At 46.0% G+C, this 20937-nt stretch overlaps 1 protein-coding gene and 1 long non-coding RNA gene across 3 annotated transcripts; both read right to left on the reverse strand.

Annotated features, from left to right (window-relative positions):
• Window positions 1-1075: 1075 nt before the first annotated feature.
• On the reverse strand, window positions 1076-6413 carry TMEM150C (transmembrane protein 150C). The gene is given in 5 exon segments (XM_072863405.1): window positions 1076-1284; window positions 3521-3652; window positions 3655-3697; window positions 6132-6249; window positions 6400-6413. Coding segments are annotated over 5 exon segments (516 nt in total).
• A 2790-nt stretch (window positions 6414-9203) lies between these two features.
• LOC140651950 (uncharacterized) lies at window positions 9204-17786 on the reverse strand. 2 transcript variants are annotated; one of them, XR_012042601.1, is made up of 3 exons: window positions 16371-17786; window positions 13871-13979; window positions 9204-9491 (listed from the first exon to the last, which is right to left on the reverse strand). It is a non-coding gene; the product is annotated as an uncharacterized lncRNA (long non-coding RNA). The 2 variants fall into 2 exon arrangements; XR_012042602.1 differs by having other exon boundaries at window positions 13871-14060.
• Window positions 17787-20937: the final 3151 nt, after the last annotated feature.

Raw genomic sequence — 20937 nt, forward strand, 5'->3', positions numbered from 1 at the left:
GGAAGCTCGCTTAAACCTGTGGCAGATTCCACTCTGGACAACTGGACACACTGAGGGTCCGGAGCCCAGGCCTAGTGTCAGCATGTCTGAAGTTTGACTTCTAAGTACACAAAGAGCAAAACCAAACCCTATGCCCAGAACCACCTGCAACAGTTCTGTTCTCATTGCAGGCGAGCCCAGTGTCTCTAACACAATGTTTTCCCCCTCGGTGAACAAAAAAACCCCTTTTGAAATATTACATACGATATGTGGTGGAAGCACTGCACACTTACAAGAGCAGCCTTTTCTGGGTCATCTTCAGAGCACACAGGCATTCCCATCTTAATTCAGCACCTCGCTTCCACCAGTCACCACCATTGAGTCTGAAACACGAAGCCAAGCACAGCACCCCACTGTGCCATCTCCTCTTCTTGGGGATGGTCTGCCCAACTACAAGGCAGCATTGGTCAAGTCTCACTTCCTGATCACAGCACAGTTTCTCCCAAATCTGGTTTTACTGTTAGCTGCTTTCCAGGCTGGAAGAAATGTCTGCCTGCTCGCCATAAAAGCCAGTCAGTTGGGGTCTTCCACTGCCCAATTGCAGGTCTGGAAGAAACAGCCGCTCTTTCTCACCCAAGTTACACCAGTTGGCAGCAAAGAAAACAACGCAAGAAACACATGAAAGATGCAGTCTGGTGACTTGGGAACTGGCGACTCCTGAAGACTCCTGGTGCCTGGAGAAGTCCATTTCCTTCATCTCCTCCTCTGCAGAACAGGCTGAGGAGTGCCCGTCTCAGAGGGGCATCGCAAGGACTGGCTGTTGAATGTTTTGAACAACAGGAGTGTGACGGAGCCACTCAGAAAGAGTCTAAACTAAACAGCTTGTGCTCTCTCATGCTGCCACTGAGAAGGATCCAATCCTCTTCTGGCAGACAGCTATTTTTGTTTTGCTCTTAATGAGACAGCCGCCTTCAGAGTCCTTTGGTGATACGATCATGATTGCACGTGAAAACAAACTCATCAAAAAAGTGTAAATGAGGTCATGTTTAACCCATGAGACCACACTTGCCCCCCTCCCCCCCTGCCAGAGGACAGGCTACACCTGATCTGTCTGGTACTCGGAGGCTTCCGATAAGCTTTCGGAAAAGCTCAGAAAGTTTTCCTGGTACTCAGAGCAAACAATCTCAAATCTGTAGTGCCCGAACTCCACTGCAAAGGTGCCGAAGTAGCACAGGAAGCAAAGTACCAGGCCCCACTGGATCCTGGAAGCATGCATGTGGATGCCCTGCGCCATGAGGATGAAATCTGGAAGAGGAAAGTCAAGGAGAACTAGTGGGAGCAGAGACACTGACCAGGATAAGAGAAAGCCAACATGGTAGACGATAAAATCTTAACCATCAAAGTCACCTGGATGACAGTCAACCCAGCCAGCCATCATCAGGAGAGTGTGAATGTGGTGCCAGAGATGGAAGGGATGTCAGGTGTCCAACAATGCCCATAGAGCACAGCAGCTCTCCTGTACGGACCAGGGCTTCCTGATCCCAATTCAGGCTGATAAACATTTACAGAGGGAAAGACTTAGGCACAGAGAAGTCAATAACTTGCTTGAACATCCACAGCAAACTGGGGATCTGGCTGTGGGCCCCTACCTGCCAGGAGCCTCCCAGTGGGAACTGGATCAGATCTCTGCACCGCAGGCAATGGGAACGCCTTTCAGCCTACACTGCAATCTTTCATTCTCTTTGGATCACCTGCAAAATCATCCCTTTCTATGAAATCCAGAAGCATCAGTCTACACAGTATGGCATGTTATACTGAAAGGCAAAAGAACACTGTCAGAGCAAGAAACTCCTCCAGGCTCATGTACCCATGTGCTTGGACCGCATATTGCCTAGCATCATGGTCTCACTGCTGTGCCTTGGGTTGTGTTGGAGTATTCCATAAAAGCAGTTCTCAGCTCCCCTAAAGCAGAGGACACCTTCCTGAGCTGGGGACCTGCCCTAGCCCAATGCACGTCTCCTCTAAACCTACTGGCTCTCCTGTCTCTCAGGATTTCCTCTGCACTCCAAGAATGCAGGATCACACATCTTCACAGGTAAAACAAACAAACAAGCACCCTCTCCCATGCTTTAACTGCACAAAGCAGGTTATCAGAGGCTTTTCATCTTGGGCTTAGTGTAAGCAACCAAAGCTTCATTTCAGCAAACAGCATTCTGTGTCTGGCTTTAAGGATCTTCTACTTTCCTTGTAGTGCAAGGGTTATGCACAAGCTGCATGGAATGGGGAGCCAGCCCCAAGCCCTTGCAAAGCCAGTGGGGGGTGTGGGGGGGAATGCCTCCTGCCTCAGCCTGCTCCCCTCCACAGAGGGCCCAAGGCCTTCAGGGCCAAGCAGCCGACTGGGGAGGGCTGGGCTGGGAGCACCCAGCATGTCCATACAGGAGCAGCTACGCCCTGGCTTACCTGGCTGCTCCTGTTCCCAGCCTGGCAGAAACCTCCGAAGATGGCAGCGCAGCAAGAGCCTGGCCCAGCTCCTTGCATGCAGCTCTACCCCAGACACACCCTGGGGGAGCTATGGGCTTGGAGCAAGGGGAGGAGGGGAGCACCAAAAGAACCAGGCAAAAATCCCACGTTACACCAAAGCATGATGCTCAGCTACAAATTTTATCAAGGAAGCTTAATAGGCGACTGATGGTACATCTTCACACCAATCTGCTGTTCCTCTGGACAGTGGCTGAAATGTTCAAAACCAGCCAAGTGACTAAAGAATTAAGAACAGGCTGTTCCCTGAAGAGGGGGATCAGTTTATTCCTCACCATTTATTTCTGCCCTCTTGCTTATCCCAGCACTAACATTGATGCAACTATGCAGTGAATGGATCCACCCTAAACAAACACCCAGGGCACATGAGCGCTAGTGTGAACAGAAGGGCTGGAGTGGGGCTGATAGGCACAAGGTGGAGAGGAAGCCACATGTACCTCCAGTCTGAGTGACCACAGACCCCACAGTCCAAATCCCATTTGTAAAGCACCTAGTCTTAACCTGAAGTCCACATGACCCAGCAGCTCTTGACTGTGATAACCGTCTTAAAAGGCAGAGCTGGATGTAGCACCCTGGGGCATTCCAACGAACACATCAAAGTCATCTCATCTTCAGAAACCTGATTTCTTCCCTTGTTTCTTTGTTCTCATGAGAATTTTTATCTCAATATTTTGCATAACCTTAAATGCTACTGTGTAGGTAAGCAGTGGTGCCATTTAAATCACATAGATACTATTCAATATTGTAACCACTTTGGATATCACTGAGAAGTTTTAGAAACATTTATGAAGGAAGTGAGCCCATCTGTGAAGCAGTGCATCCTGGTAAAACACAAGTAGCAAAATGAGCCAATCATAGGATCATGCCATGAAGACAAGCTGAGTAGCATTCCTAAATGTTTTGAGATCCTAGGATGGATATGAGAAGAGCCAATGTTCCCTGCTGCAGAGAGTGTCAGACACATATGATACCTGGCTTCCCAGGGAGTGGGACAAAAGGATACAGAGCACCATGCAGAGGGTGATGCTGGCTGACAGGGTGACTCGTGGAGTCCCAACTTTCTGTCCCTCGTTCTTCAGGCTGATCTTGAGGGTGAGGGCAGACTGGATCCAGCACGCCAAGGTCCCAAAGCCTTGGTCAGTGATGTGCCCACATTGTGGATCTCCTCATTGTTGGAAAGCTAGGAACAAACAAAATGGTGATTGTTTGGACACAACAGGAATTATCTGCTAGCTACTTTGGACTGCTGCTGGGATGGGATAGAGGAGAGTGGGAAGCACTGGGGTGTGAGACAAAGATGCTGTATCATTTCTTCTGGCAGAGATGTAAGGTGTAACATAACCAAGATGAGTCGACAGCTGTCACAGTCAAGCAGATCTTCTGCCCAAAGCCCGAGCACAGTGGAAAATGCAGTTGCTTGAGGAATGCCTTCACAGCTCCCTGACAAAACTCACCAATGCAGAGCTCAGAAATAAATCCTTCCCTGGCCCAATGTGATGGCCAGGGCAGGCAAGAACAACCCGCTGGGGTCTTGTACAGCTCCCTGCAATGCAAGCAAACTGTGCAACCTTCAGTGCCAGCTGCATTGAGCAGTGCTGCCTGGGGCAGAGGGTAGCCAGAGCCCCGACACCTCTGTTGAGCTAGCACAACCCAAAACACAGACACATGCTCCTGGTTTGGCAAGTTTCTCCCACCAAAAAGCTTGACTGCCTGTTCCCTCTCCTGCCCATCCTCGACCACCAGGGTCTGAGGCAATATGAATCCAACCTCTCTGGAGTGCAAGTACTCCTCTGTTCCTTGGGCTCCTGCATCTCACGGGGCTCAGTGACTGTGCAATATTGCAAGGCGAAAGGACAGCCAGGTCCAATGAGCAAGAATCTGCAAAGAGATCCCTGAGGCTGCAAATCCATTCAGAAAGCCCAGCATGGACAATATGTAAGCCAAACAATTTCCCTTTTCCCTCTGCCTCTGAGGCTTTTTTAGAAAAGAAACCAGCAGTCTGTAATACCTCCCTGCAGCCTTGATACCTGTTTGGTGATTTAACAAATTCCCATCAAACAAGGTGCAATCTACAAGATAACAGTCTAGTTACTGTGCCTCCACTGGTCTCTCCCATCTCCTTGAGAGAGGAGAGAAAAAAAACCTGGAGGTTTTTTTCAAGGGTAGGTCCAAATCATAGTACAGGCAAAAATGGGATTGAGCTGCCTTTCCCAAGGTAGCCTGCACTGCAAGGGAGTCACAGCCATCGTCCCTCTAACACACCCAATCTGTAATTTTCCAGAAATATGATTTAATGCCACATTCAGCTTAGCAGTCAGGCATGGACTAAGGTTTCATTACCACATGCTTTTATGGTTTGGCAAAAGATCTAAGCAAGGATACAGGCAACTAACAAGGAGTGGATAATTAGTTCAGAATTTATGAACCAGGCATGATTCAAAGTATCCACTTTTAAATAACAATCATGTGCTCTGATGAGCGGAAAAAGGAAGGAGAAGTTGAAACTGCTTCCTAGTGCCTGCTCTGTACTAGAAATACTCTTATCACACCTAGACAAGGGTGTTACAAAAGCCTCATAGTTCCTAGCTGGGAAGCTCTCGTGAAAAAACAAGACTCCAGGTTTTTTGCTTGTGCTGTGGAGTTAGGAACACCAGGTCCAAAACAGCCAAATTATCTCACACTTCATTAAAAAAAAAAAAAGAAGACTGTAAAGGATGCAAAGTTCCTGCAATTGCTCCACAACCCAAACAGGTTATTCGCCCTTCACAAAACAAGTACCTTTTCTGTTTGGCAGGAAAAACAGCTCCCTGGCTGCAAAGCCAGGAAAGAAGACAGCCTACACTGGCCTTTGTCAGTTCCTGCCATTATTGGGGGTCATTACTTACACCCCAGTGAGAGGCAGAGCATCAGAGACAGCAAAGGAATGGGGAAACCCAGGTGCCACTGACTCTAATGCCTTGATTTTCACTGCAGATCTAACAGACACACTCGTGATCACAGCGGACACCCAACCCTATAGAGTGATGCTGTGGCACTGACAGCTTGTTTGCTTGTTTGTATAATGTTGCAGAACAGATCGAGAATCGGAGGCAGGCACCCGTCACATTAGGAGAAGTCGTACCACTCCTTTGTTGTGTTCCTCTCGTGGCCAGTTTGAGGACAAGCAGGAGGTAGATTTAAATAACATGTTTTAAATGAAGGACACTGAACTGTCTGCTAAATCTGTATGGGTAGCTGTGCATCTGTTCACACAGATGCATACGTAAACTTCCAGCTCAATCCTTTTACCCAGGACAATCTGTGCCAACCCCCAGGGCTCAAGAAATTCAATAGGTTCCCTGCTCTGGCTCTCGGCAGTTTAAGTGTAAGCATGCAGGTGCAAATCCTGCTGGGAATACAGGAAAAACAATTGTGGCCCTTCATCTCAGCATGTCACTGGAGCGACGTAAGCAACAGATAGGGGTGGCAGAGCAGGTACAAGGACGGCTGGGGCACAGCCAGACACATTATTTCCTGAGCTCACATCACAGGTAGTTCAAAGATCTAAGCAGATCTGCTAGAAAAGCAGGAACCTCACAGCACAGACACAGCGGTCCAAGCCTGGAGTGCAGTACCTGAAAGTTGCCGAGTAGGGTCACCCCAAAAGAGGCCAAGTATAACGCCACCAGGCCGCTGACATTCAGCCAAGGGTTTAGCACCTTTGGCTTCAGCTGAATGAAGCCACGACAAGCGCTGAGAAGGAAACAGAATGCAAGGTGCATCATTAGGTAGAACATGCTGCAGTAACCACCTGGCTGGGGCTCACGGACCCCTCACCCTCTTTCCACCCAGAGGGGAGAGGTCACTGCAGGCTGGCTAGCTTAGTGCTTCTGCATGACCCACTCCCGCTTCATCATGGACGAGACCAAGTGCAGGAAGCATTTCTCTTGTAATCCAGTTACGCTGAGCTCCCACGCTTCCTTTTCTCATGATGTTTTGTGTAGGAGCTGGGTTGCAAATTTTCTGGGGGAAAGAAGAGCACCTTCCTATTTGCCTGTGAAGTTCTCAGCACATAGTCTATCACATACACACCATGCATTCACATTGTGGCAGCTGGGCTTGCATCAAGTTTCACTCCATTCATGAGCACTGACTTCTCTTGGAGGAGGTATGTCAAACCCCACCTGTATTAGAAAATGTATGAACGGCACATATGTATTTCTGCAGGTTTTACCATAACACCCACTGCCTCTTCTCCTCTTCTGGAACAAGTTGCTGGTGCCATGAACATAAGCCAAAATATTGCACTAATTTTCCACAAAGACTGGAATAGCAGTCCTTCCAAGCTTACAATTAGCCCAAATGCTATGATATGCTACATGATATATATGATACATGATAGATCATATGATATGACATAACCGCAGGAGATATTCACATTGTATATTCTTGCCCTCCCTAGGGAATGCTGCATGGAACAATACAGAAAGCCAGGCAATCAGTTGGCCTTCAGATGGAATTCAAAGCAGATCACTAAAAAGCAATTTAGTTGAACAGGGAAATTTGCTGGTTGCTGCTGAACACCTTCTTATGCTTATGCTCAAACTGACACCGTGCAGGTCATATTGTTGTAAATTGTCTGTGTCACCAAACTAGATCTATATTTTCTACAAAAACCCTGGTATGATACCTAAAACATGGTTTAGAAAAATAAGGGTACTGTAAGTGAAAAATACCCACTTTTATCCAAACTGCACAAGGTGTTTGAATTTATTCTCTCACAATTTGCTCTAGTGAATCAGTACACTCCAAATTCTTGAAAACAAGAGAACTTTGTTCCTCCAAAAAAGAAAATTTCTGTTTTTCATCCCCAGGTAATTGTTTGGGACAGGCATCCTGTGACTACTTGAGCTCACGTGCAGGAACTTTTTAATTTCTATTTCTACAGGACAGGATACTGAAATTATGTGATCTTTTCCTAAAACACTGATGGGAATGACAAAAGGGAACTAAAAGGTCACCTTCCAGCATTATGTGCAAAACAACAGCATTTTCAGTATTCAGTAATGCCTATGTTTCTAGCAGGTCTCTGTAGTTTTCCTCTCCTATAGCAAGGGCTTTGACACAACTAAGGTGGCCAGAGGTACAAGCTAAAAGCAGCTCTCAGGAACATCCAGTACAGCAGAGGAAAGCTTGGTTTTATCCACAAAGCAGAGATAGAATAGAATAGAATAGAATAGAATATTGCATTTGGAAGGGACCTACAATGATCATCTAATCCAACTGCCTGACCACTTCAGGGCTGACCAAAAGTTAAAGCATATTATTAAGGGCATTGTCCAAATATCTCTTAAACACTGACAGAGATGGGGCATTGACCACCTCTCTAGGAAGCCTGTTCCAGTGTTTGATCACCCTCTCAGTAAAAAAATGCTTCGTAATGTCCAGTCTAAACCTCCCCTGGCGCAGCTTTGAACCATTCCTGTGCGTCCTATCACTGGACACCAGGAAGAAGAGATATGCACCTCCCTCCATATCCCCTCCTCAGGAAGCTGTAGAGAGCAATGAGGTCACCCCTCAGCCTCCTTCTCTCCAAACTAGACAAACCCAAAGTCCTTAGCTGCTCCTCATCAGACATATCTTCCAACCCTTCCACCAGCTTTGTTGCCCTCCTCTAGAAGCATTCAGGTACCTTAACATCCTTCTTAAATTGTGTGGCCCAGAACTGCACACACTACTCAAGGTGACACTGCACCAATGCTGAATACAGCAGAATGATCACCTCATTTGACTGGCTTGTTACACTGTTTGATGCACCCCAGGATGTGGTTTGCTGTCTTGCCCCCGTTTCAGAGCCCAGCTCTGAAAATTCAAAACGTCCAGTGATGGCTCCCACATGAAAGGTGCCAGGACTGAAAGCCATTGCTGGTCCTCACTGTCCCTTGGAACTGCATTCACTGCCACACAAACATTGATTGGAGCTCTGCACTTGCCAAGCTTCCTGAGTCCAACACTCTCTATCTCAGTCTTGCCATAGCCAAGCTCCAAAATTCAAAATGTCAAGTGATTGATCCCGCACAAAAGGCACGAGGCCTGAAAGCTGTTACTGATCTTCACTGTCCCTTGGAACTGCATTCACTGCCGCATAGACACTCGGGCTCTGCACTTGACTAACCTCCTAAAGGTCCAAAAATCTCTATTTCACTCTTGCCAGAGCCCAGCTCCGAAATTCAACATGACCAGCGATTCCTCCCACACGAAAGGTGCCAGCACTGAAAGCTGTGGCTGGTCCTCAGTATCCCTTGGAACTGCATTCATTGCTGCACAGACACTCGGGCTCTGCAAAAGCTTTGGTTCGTAAGGGGGCAACACTCTGTATATCACTCTCGCAGAGCACAGCTGTGAAATTCAAAATGTCCAGTGATTGTGCCCACACGAAAGGTGCCAGCACTTAAGGCTGTAGCTGGTCCTCACTGTCCCTTGGAACTGCATTCACTGCTGCACAGACACTCGGGCTCTGCTATTGCCTAGCTTCGTAACGGTGCAACACTGTGTATCTCAGTCTCTCAGAGCCCAGTTGTGAAATTTGAAACGTCCAGCAATTGCTCCCACATGAAAGGAGCCAGCACTGAAAGCTGTGGCTGGTCCTAGGAGTAATTTCAATAGTAGTTTTCTAAAAGAAAAACCTTGATAACAATTCATCGACAGTCCCCGGTTAGTCGGAGTTTCAGTTCTCCAGTTGGCATAGAGGTCCACTTGTCCTGGTCTGGTGCCTTCTTTACTCCAGTACAATGAATCCAAGAGTCAATCCCATTCACCTTTACCGCTGTATAAGTTTATAATAGCACTGTATAAGGTCCTTTCCACTTTTCTTTCAGGGGCTCGTCTTTCCCAGTTTGTACGTAGACCGAGTCTCCTGGTTGGAATAGGTGTATCGGGGTGTCCAAGGGAATGGGAGTCTTCTGGTTGAGGTAACTATGCAGGGAGGATAAATTCTGCAAGAGAGAAATCAAATACTCTTTAATTACAGCCTGTGCCTTTATATGCATTTGGTCTCCCTTCATGGTTAAACGATTGATTGGATATGGTTTCCCATACAGGATCTCAAATCGACTAACACCTTCCCTAACTCTGGGTGTAACTCGTACTCTCATTAATGCCATGGGTAGAATATCTACCCATTTCATCCGAGTTTCCTGACACACTTTAGAAATCTGCCTTTTGATTCATTCTTTCTACTTTGCCACTGGACTGTGGCCTCCAAGGGGTATGCAAATCCCATTTAATGTCTAGAAATCTAGAAACTCCCTGCACTATTTCTGCAATAAAGTGGGGTCTGTTATTGGAGGGTATACCTTCTGGAACACCGAATGTGGGGACAATTTCTTTCAATAAAATTTTAATCATTTCCCTAGCCTTGTTAGTGCAACAAGGGAAAGCTTCGGGCCAACCAGAAAAGGTGTCTACCATTACCAATAAATCTTTATACAGATTACACCTTGGCAATTCTGTAAAATCTATTTGCCAGTATTCCCCAGGAGTTAGTCCTTGTTTTATGATTCCTCCCATGATCTTCTTGGCAATTTTTGGGTTATTGGTGCAACAGATAGTGCATTTTTTAACTATCATATCTGCAAGGCTTTGCATTCTTGGCCCAATGGTGCATCTTTTGGCAATTAGTACTAATGCATCTGCTCCCAAGTGCGTTTCTTGGTGCAGTTTCTTGAGTAGAATTTCCATCATCTTTTCAGAAATTAATAATAGCTTCAGTGATGTCAACCACCAAGCCTGATCATTTTTGGAACAATCTAATTGCTCTGCCAATTGATTTTCCTTCTCAGTATATTGTGGGGGTGGTAATTCCAAATGGGGTACTGGAATTAAAGCTCCTTCAAATTTTGATTTCTGTAATGCTGCTTCTTTTGCTAACTGGTCTGCTTTCCGATTTCCCTTTGTGATTTTATTGTTTCCCTTCTGATGCACTTCACAATGCATTACAGCAACCTTCTTCGGTTGAAGGACTGCCGGTAAGAGCTTCATTATTTCTGTTCCATATTTGATTGGAGTCCCATGTGAACTTAATACTCCTCTTTCTTTCCAAATTGCCTCATGTGCATGCACTACACTTAGAATCTGTGTATATATTGACCCTTTACCTGACTAAGCTGCAAAGCTCATGTTAGCGCAACCAATTCTGTCTTTTGGGCAGATGTATTACTACACAAAGATTTAGCTTCTAAGGCCTGAGTATGTGTTATCCAGCTTTTCATCTTCCTTCCAAAATAAAGCTGCTTCCATCAGTAAATACCTCCAATTCTGCATTTGGTAGGGGTTTGTCTTGCAGGACGGGGCTACTGGAATACACTTGCTCGATGGTGGTTAAGCAGTCATGATGCAATTCACCGGATTCGGAAACTGGGAGCAAAGTTGCAGGGTTAAGAGCAGAGGTCAGGAGATTACAACATCATTGTGTTCCAGCAGCACCACTTGATATTTAGCTAACCTGCTTGGGGAGATCCAATGATGCCCTTTGTTTTCAAGGACAGAAGACACAGCATGAGGTACAAATACAGTAACTGGTTGGCCTAACGTCAGTTTCCGAGACTCTTCAATCAAAGTCGCAGTCGCTGCTACTGCCCTCAAACAAGCGGGCCAGCCTTTACTGACCTCATCTAATTGCTTTGAAAAATATCCCACCAGTCTTTTCCAGCTCCCCAGTTTTTGTGTCTAAACTCCTAATGCCACTTGCTGTCATTCATGTACATATAATTGGAAGGGTTTCCTCAAATTCCGGAGTCCCAAAGCAGGAGCCTCCATGAGTTTCTTTTAATTTCATCAAAACTCTTCCTACATTCAGGTGTCCATTTGACAACTCCCTCAGGTCCTTTCACAGCAGCATGCATTGGTTTGGCAATTAGTCCAAACTTGGGAAGCCATAAGCGACACCATCTGGACATTCCCAGAAATCCTCTTAAATGCTTCTTTGATGTGGGTACAACAATTCTACAAATTGCCTCTTTTCTTTCCATACTTAATTCTCTCTGTCCTTTGGTGATATCAAACCCCATATATTGGACCTTTTTTTTCCCAATCTGAGCCTTTTTCTTAGAAACCCGATACCCTGCCAAGCCCAGAAAGTTAAGCAAACTGATGGTGGCTTCCAGACATGCCTCATAACTGTCTGAACCAATTAGCAAATCATCACATATGGCAACAACGTTACAGCATCGTGATCATTTTGCCATAGTTCCAATTCTTTGGCTAGTACCTTACCAAACAAGGCAGGGCTGTTTTTGAATCTCTGGGGAAGGACAGTCCAGCAGAGTTGTGTCTTTCGTCCTGTAGCTGGATTCTCCCATTCAAAGGCGAAGATGGTCTGGCTCTGCTCATCCACAGCTATACAGAAGAAAGCATCCTTTAGATCTAATACTCTGAAATAAGTGTTACTGTTAGGCATTGTAGTAAGGAGGGTATATGGGTTTGGAACCACAGGGTGGACATCTACTATCCTTGCATTAATTTCTCCTAAGTCCTGTACCAGTCTATATTCAGAAGAATGGGGCTTCTTTACAGGTTGGATGGGAGTATTAAATTCCGATTGACACTCCTGTAACAATCCATGGTTTAAAAAAGAGCTTATTATAGGTTCTTAGCCTTTTTGGCCTCCAGCTTAATGGAGTATTGTTTCCTTCTTAACTGGTTGAGCTCCTGGTTTCAGTTCAATCTTTACGGGGGTTGCATTCTTCACTCATCCAGGTATCTTTGATGCCCATACTAGAGGTATGACTGCATTCAGTACTTCCTCTGGAATATTCATTTCTTCATTAGGATCTTTGTCGGTTAACAAACATATCTGGGCTTTCCAGGCACTCTCTGGAGGAATATGCAACTGAACAGAGTCTTCCGAAAAAGTTAGTTGTGCATTCAGTTTACAAAGTAAATCCTGTCCAAGCAATGGTAAGGGGCATTCTGGCATAGAAAGGAATTCATTAGTTCATTTAGTATTTCCAATTGAACGTTCCATAGGTTGTAAAAACGGCCTTAAAGTCTTTTTCCCTGTTGCACCAACAACGCTTCTTTTAGTTCTGCTTAAGGGTCCCCTACAACTAGTTACTACAGAATGTGTGGCTCCACTATCAATTAAAAAAATCTATTATTTCATTCCCCAGCTTGACTGGAACCAGAGGATCGGCTGGGGAAACTTTATACACCTTATATGCAATGGACAGTAACTGTGAGATTGTCATTCCATCCGCACCCTCTACCTTTTGTAATTTCTTTCTTATATCTGCTGCTGCTTGACCAATAAACAGCATGTTAAATAACTTTGAATTGCTATCATCTTCCGGATGCAGATCCGTCCATTTTTGAGCTACTTCACACAGTCTCTCATAGAAGGCTGACGGGGTTTCCTTATCCCCCTGCCTTACTTCATGTAGTTTAGAGAAATTCTTAGGTTTTTGCACTCCATGTTGAATCCCATACAAAATTAACTTTTGATATTCCTTCACCCTCTGTAATCCCTCACTTGTGTTTGGATCCCACTCTGGATCCTCTTTTGGGAGGTACATATTGGTATCAGGCACGCTCCCCCGTTGTGAGATCAGTCCCTCTGGAGCCTTCTCTAAAATCATTCTCCTCTCCTCAGTGGTAAACAAATATTCTAGGAGAGCCTGTACATCTCCCCTGTTTGGATTATGAGTCATCATTACAGTTTTAACAGTACTATACATTCCTTCTGGATTGTTCCAATTGAATACAACAAGATTTTCCTTTTTTCTCTTTTAACGCATATATTCCAATCTGATGTTTAGAATCCAGTAAACCACATTTCTTCCTAATATCCCAATCATTTCTGAACGGAAAAAACATATCCACATAAGGTATTTCATCCCATTTTTCAGTTCTCCGACAAAACAACATTAATTGCAATATCTCCAACAAAACAACATTAATTGCAATATAGCGTTATATTTCAAGGATCCATTCTCAGGCCATTTTTCACCATCTTCCAATTGATATTGTGGCCACCATTGATTACAATATCATTTTAGCTTATTTTTAGTCATGGGATCCCCCCCAAATTTATTCCCATTCTTCAGGATGCATCCTAGAGGAGAGCAAAGGAGTGCCTCCTGGGAAGCAGCAGCACCCATATCGGTACCGAAAAACTCGGCGTTTCTACACAAAGCAGAACAAGGGACATCTCCCTTCGTTAATCAGAACAAAACAGCGTGTAGAAACAAACAGATCGATGCTACTGCCACTTATCTTCCCTGATGCATCTTATGCAGAGCCCAGAACAGAACAGATGGTGCCTGCTTCCTGAGAGATCTTGCCCTTACCCCCCTTTTCTCATATCCCCCCAAAATACCTCTTTTCAGTAGCGGTGCACCATTGTGTCGCTTACAGCCCGACTGCAGGAGAGGAGCTGAAGGATCAACAGGTCGGTGTGCGCTGGAGTCCACTCAGGTCTCTTCTCCCTGTCCAGATGCGGCAAGGCTGTCAGCTCAGTCCCACCTGGGTCGCCAAAACTGTTGTCCCACAAGTGTGAGGTTGTTTACCTGGTGTGTGAGACACCAATATACACACAGGGCAGAGGTATTTTTATTTCATGTCTGCGCAGAGATGGGTGCTAGGTGGTAGCTCCACAAAGCTAGCACACAGTTCGGTGGTCATACAGGTACAGTATTTATACAGTTTAGTTATGTATATGCCTAAGTAATTACACAAAGCAGTTTTCTATTGGTCTACATTTCTCTTATTTCAGATTAAAGCTACAGTGCTACTTTAATATTCTGTGCACGCTCAAAGGTGAGGGGTCTCTGCTTGGGCCGGGGTCTCCAGCTCGAGGGGTGTGACTTTTAGTATTATAATGAGGATAGTTTGTGCGAGGGTGCTTCTTATCACACTTCTACTAGTTGTTTCAGATGGTTCCCAAAACATTTAAATTAGCTTACATATTTCTCCGGGATGTGCTTTTCTCCCAAGGACAGTAATTCTTGTTCAGATGTTCTGCTTTCCAGCCTGAATCCCCCTTATCAGCTTTACATAAACCCTGGCCTTCCACCAGCTCCTGTTAGACTACACTTTTAGCACTATTTTTGCAACATCCCCTGAAGGGAACCAGAAGATACAGAAATTTGCAGTCTCTGACATGACATATTTGGAATGAGCTCAGATTGCCTCATTTGAAGTGATGATAGCATTCTATATTAACAAAGTGTATCAAGTAAGAGGCACACTGTTCTGTGAGCAAGAGAAGACAGCATAGAAAGAGAGTATGGCTAGTGTGTCCCCTCAGTGTTCAAAAGGTACAATCTAGTATGTGATAACTCAGCAAGCATGAAGTAATATATTTAAAACAGACAAAGGGTTTCTTGCTGTCTTCTCAGGTATACACAGAGACAGCATCTTCCTAACAGAAATAGTTTACATATTACCAGTTTAAACAGGAGCCACATGTTTAGGTGGTGTTTCCCAGACCTTTAACAAAACTCCACCAGAGCAACAATCTCTTTCGGTAATTGAAATGCTGAATTTGATGAGTCTTTTCTAGCTATGTGTGACGGTGTGCTTCCCCCGCCCCGACCTTTATCTTCTGCAACCCTGCTCGGGTGATAACTACCAGTGATAGTCGTAATGGATGCATCTGGTCATGATGGCTGCTGCATCTGACTCAAAGTGGATTCGGGAGACAGATAACAACACAACAGCCAAGGGCTATTGTGCAATGTGCCCACCTAAGAAACAAAAATCTGTGGTCGGCATGCAAATATGACTATGGGTCAATCATCTTACCCCCATAAATAGTGAGCAGCCCAAGAGCCCTTTGAGCTCTCCTGCAGGGCAGTGGGCTGCATGGCAGGATCTCCCCTTGAGTAAGGACGCCTCTCAAGGTTACTCCTCGAGGCTGAGAGATACCTTGCCGCAACAGATCCTTGGTAAGTGACTGTTAGCATGCTAAACTTTGAAATCTTAGCTAAGTGATATAAAGGATTGCACATACATAATCCTTTAAACATAAAGTGTTGACCAAGTCTGGGACTAGGATTGGATCTAGCTGCACCTAGACTCCCCTCTGAGAAGGAGTTTAGAAAGCAAGGGGATCCTTTTCCGAACCTCATGACTCAATGGGCGGGTCTCCCTGACAGTCCTGTCTGACCCTGTCCTCTATGCAGTAAATAATCAAGTGTACCTTGCCATTGAATCTTGTTAAAACACTGTCGCACTGAACTTTGTTAACTCCCTGTTCTGTATCAACAAAGTATATTTTTACTTCTCTCCTATGAGTGAAGTGCACTCTCACTCCATCTGCAACACCATGCATCAATTACAAATCTTCAGAAAAGAAAATAGATTAATTCCTCAGAGATCAGTTAAGTCATTGTTGCCATGAAAAGCCGAAATCAGGACTCGATAGTCGGGATGACTGTATCAGGAGGGAGAAAGCCAATGATTTCCTTTTTGTTCTAGTACAGCTGATACTGTTGTGTGAAACCAGCACTGTAGTTTTTTTGGCCTAAAGTAAATTTCCGGGCCTCTTGGATGTTTAGTACTACAGCCGCCACAGCTCGTAGGCACCCTGGCTACCCTTTGCTTACTTCAGCAAGCTGCTTAGAAAAGTAGGCCACAGCTCTTTTGTAGAGCCCCAGTCGTTGAGCTAGGACTCCCAGAGCTATACCTTGTTTTTCATGGGAAAGCAGCCAGAAGGGTTTAGTAACGTCAGGCAGGCCCAGGGCCGGGGCCTTCATCAGTTCCTTTTTAAGTGTTTTGAACGTGTTTTGAGCTTCTCTGGACCAAACCAATTGAGTGGGATTGTTTTGCAAAAGTTCATACAAAGGCTTTACTATTATTCCATAATCGACACCAACCTGCCATTCCCAAGAAGGTCCTGTGTTCCTTTACCGTTTGAGGGAGGGGGGTTCTGCAGATGGCTGCTTTTCGTTCCGTTCCTAATTCTCGTTGTCCTCCAGATAGCTCATATCCAAGTAAGTTACTTGCTGTCGCACCATCCGAGCTTTCTGTTGAGAGACTCGATACCCATTCAGGCCCAAAAAGTTCAACAAATTAATAGTCCATTGAATACAATCAGACTTTGTTTCGGTTGCTATTAATAAGTCATCCACATACTGTAGAAGAGTTCCGTCTCTGGTGGGAGGATCCCATGTCTCAAGTTCTTGTGCTAATTGATTCCCAAAGATGGTTGCACTGTTCTTAAAACCTCGGGGTAACACTGTCCAGGTAAGTTGGGTTTTCCTACCAGTAGCAGGACTTTCCCATTCAAATTGCAAACAGGTTTTGGCTCTCCTCGGCCAGAGGCAAGCAGAAGAATGCATCTTTCAAATCTAATACTGTAAACCATACTTGATTGTTTCGTAATTTAGTAAGTAAAGTATAAGGATTGGCCACCACAGCGTGTAAAGCTTTAAAATTGAGGGGGTTTAGAAAGAATGCCTTTTCCTGTTGGCCAGTAGCTCCCACTACAGTCACAAAGTCTTTACTCACAGGTATCAATTTTTGATTTAAAACAGATTTTAAAAATTTTTTTTTTTATTTAAAAAATTTAAAACAATTTATCCCATAAATCTCAAAGACCCAGTGAAGTATCATCTGAAGATACTTCCTGGAATATTCGTGCTTTCTCCCCGAGTGCATTTAGATCTGCTTGTATCTGCGTATCGTCATTGATATATGGCAACATTTGGGCTCTGCACAACATTGGGCCTCTGCAGTTGTTTATCAGGCAATATTGTGGCTCTGCACTTGCTTACCTCCGTAAGCAAGTCCTCACTGTCCCTCAAAACTGCATTCACTGCCTCATTGACACTGGGGGTCTGCAATTGCTTACCTCCGTAAGGGTGCAACACTCTGTATCTCACTGTCGCAGATTCCAACTCCTCACTTCGAAAAGTCCAACGACTGCTCCCACACGAAAGGTGTCAGGACTGAAAGCTCTTGCAGGTCCTCTCTGTCCCTTGGAACTGCATTCACTGCCGCACAGACAATGGGGCTCTGCACTTGCCTGGCTTCCTAAGAGGGCAAGACTGTGTATCTCACTCTAGCAGAAACCGGCTGCGACACTCTAAAGGTCCAACGATTGCTCATTGTTCCACTTTCCAGCCTGAATCCCCCTTATCAGCTTTACGTAAGCTTTGGCCTTCCACCAGCTCCTGTTAGATTACACTGTTAGACTACAACAAGGTGGGCTTGGTGTCTAGACAGCTCCATTTCCCCCTTGGGTGCAGAGAGAGTGACACTGGGGACCCTCCTTAGAGGGTTGTCACTCACTCCAGGCAGCCGAAGGAGCAACACGGCAAAAGGCCAACAAAAGCAAAGACCCGAGCCCTGTTTACAGGAAGGTCACCCAGCGCAAAGCCAGCCAGGACACCGAAGGTGCCAGCGATGCTCTTGCGAGACCACAGCTCTGGTGACAGGGAGGTCCCTTTGCCCAGAGTGCCTTTCTCATCCCCCTCTTCAGGGCACCACTCCTCTTTGTGCTCACTCTTGCCTTGCGGTTCCATACCATGCTTCTTATTTCTTCTCCGCAAGCTGCTGAAAGGGAAGGAGGACATAGTAAGCCCTGAGAAGCGCCAGCTCCTAACCAGTATGCCCAGGGATGGACTGACTCTTGGAGCACCACTGCCTCAGTCAGGCCTGCAACCTACCTGCAGCCCGTGTCAAGGGCAATTTTCCATCCTGGCACCCTCCTCTCCTTTCTTCTCTAGCCTCTCTCTCCCACTCCCCACCCCCGTCACGCTCCGTTTGGATTTCTCAAATTTACAGGACAAGGTATTCTGTGATTTAAACTTTATTTCATGAGCTCATTAAGAAATACGACAAACAAACATGACAAACAGGGGCTCAATCCCCTTTTAACCAGACCAGTCTATCACGTGAATTCACTTATTCACCATTCAAGTCATAAGGTTTCATAACTTACAACCTGTAACTCTTAATATCGTGCACCTATGAGCAAAACAAAAGAATTAGTTACCTAGCTGACGGTGAGATTGCTCATCCTTCCTCCCCCGTCACAGTGCGGGCATCGCCTGTATCACACCGGAAAGCACAAAAGCGTCAGCAGTCCAGCTGCTGTTGGATCTGCTTCAAAAGGGGTAAGCTGATGTTTTATACCTTCCAGCTTGGAGGTTTGGTCTATACCATTTCCATAAGTTAGTGGATCCTGAGGAAACTGCCAGACAAAAGATAATGGCTGCTGGAGACAGCAATTTGCAGGTGATAATGGCTGCATAACGGCCCTTTAGCTCTTTCTTGCCACCTGTCCTGCCTATGTGGTGCCCTCGTGTTGACCTAATAGCACAGCTCCCAGCATATATCAGGCCTTGGCATGAGCTGGGTTAGCCAAAATCTAAGCAGGAGTTGAGTGAACCGTCACACCCCACCCCTCCGTATAGACCAAACATCCAGCAAACCCCTTGCCTGGGCGAGTGGAGGTACTGTTACTCCTCTTGCCTCACCAGAGGTGAGGGTAGGGGAAAGTTTTGAGCACTTTCATTGAAGTCTGGCTTCACAGTTTGTAATCAGGTAACAATTGATGGTACATGCTTTCAACACGGCAAGATAAGTGATAAACACGGACATACAAGCATACTAATGACACAGTGGGTGAGTGAGCCAACTAGGGAAGGCACCCCACTGGACTTGTTGTTTGTGAACAGAGAAGGACTTGTGGGTGATGTGGCAGTTGGAGGCCGTCTTGGGCATAGCGATCATGAAATGGTGGAGTTTTCAGTTCCTGGAAAAGCAAGGAGGGGGGTGAGCAGAACTGCCACCTTGGACTTCCAGAGGGCAGACTTTGGCCTGTTCAGAAGCCTGGTTGGCAGAGTCCTTTGGAAGGCAGTCCTGAAGGGCAAAGGATTCCAGGAAGGATGGACATTCTTCAAGAAGGAAATCTTAAAGGCACAGGAGCAGGCTGTCCCCATGTGCCGAAAGACAAGCCAGGGGGGAAGGAGACCGGCTGGGCTGAACAGAGAGCTTTGACTGGAACTCAGGAAAAAACAGGGAGTTGATGACCTTTGGAAGAAGGGGCAGGCAACTCAGGAGGACTACAAGGATGTCGTGAGCTTATGCAGGGAGAACATTAGAAGAACCAAAGCCCAACTAGAAATTAATCTGGCTACTGCCATAGAAGACAATAAAAGATGTTTCTATAAATACATTCACAACAAAAGGAGGGCTAAGGAGAATCTCCATCCTTTATTGGATGCAGGGGGGAAACATAGTGACAAAGGATGAGGAAAAGCCTAAGGAACTTAATGCCTTTTTTGCCTCAGTCTTTAATAGTAAGACCAATTGTTCTCCGGGTACCCAGCCCCATGACCTCAAAGACAGGGACGGGGAGCAGAATGAAGCCCCCATAATCCAAGGGGAAATGGTTAGCAACCTGCTACAACACTTAGACACACAGAAGTCTATGGGGCCGGATGGGATCCATCCAAGGGTACTGAAGGAGCTGGCAGAAGTGCTCACCAAGCCACCTTCCATCATTCATCAGCAGTCCTGGCTAACCGGGGAGGTCCCAGTTGACTGGTAGTTAGCAAATGTGACGCCCATCTACAAGAAGGGCCGGAAGGAGGATCTGGGAAACTACAGGCCTGTCAGTCTGACCTCAGTGCCAGGGAAGGTTATGGAGCAGATCGTCTTGAGTGCCATCACATGGCACGTACAGGACAACCAGGTGATCAGGCCCAGTCAGCAGGGGTTTATGAAAGGCAGGTCCTGCTTGACCAACCTGATCTCTTTCTATGACAACGTGACCCGCTTAGTGGATGAGGAAAGGCTGTGGATGTTGTCTACCTGGACTTCAGTAAAGCCTTTAACACTGCTTCCCACAGCAGTCTCCTGGAGAAACTTGGCTGCTCATGGCCTGGACAGGTATACTCTTCACTGGGTTAAAAACTGGCTGGGTGGCCAGGCCCAAAGAGTTGTGGTGAATGGAGTTAAATCCAGTTGGCGGCTGGTCACAAGTGGTGTTCCCCAGTGTCGGGGCCAGTCCTGTTTAATATCTTTATCAGTGATCTGTATAAGGGGATCAAGTGCACCCTCAGTAAGTTTGGAGATGACACCAAGTTGGGCAGGAGTGTTGATCTGCTTGAGGGTAGAAAGACTCTTCAGAGGGATCTGGACAAGCTGGATCCATGGGCCGAGGCCAATTGTATGAGATTCAAGGCTAAGTGCTGGGTCCTGCACTTGGGCCACAACAACCCCATGCAACGCTACAGGCTTGGGGAAGAGTGGCTGGAAAGCTGCCCAGCAGAAAAGGACCTGGGGGTGTTGTCTCACAAACAGAGTTCGTTACCCAGTGTGCAACACCCAATACGCACACAGAGCCGAGATATCAGTTTATTTCAAGTTTTGTGCAAGACCGGGTGCTAGGTGGTTAGTTCCACAAATCTAGCGCACCACTCGTTCATGCAG

The sequence above is a fragment of the Ciconia boyciana genome, chromosome 5 (assembly GCF_034638445.1).
Source record: "Ciconia boyciana chromosome 5, ASM3463844v1, whole genome shotgun sequence".
Lineage (NCBI taxonomy): Eukaryota > Metazoa > Chordata > Aves > Ciconiiformes > Ciconiidae > Ciconia > Ciconia boyciana.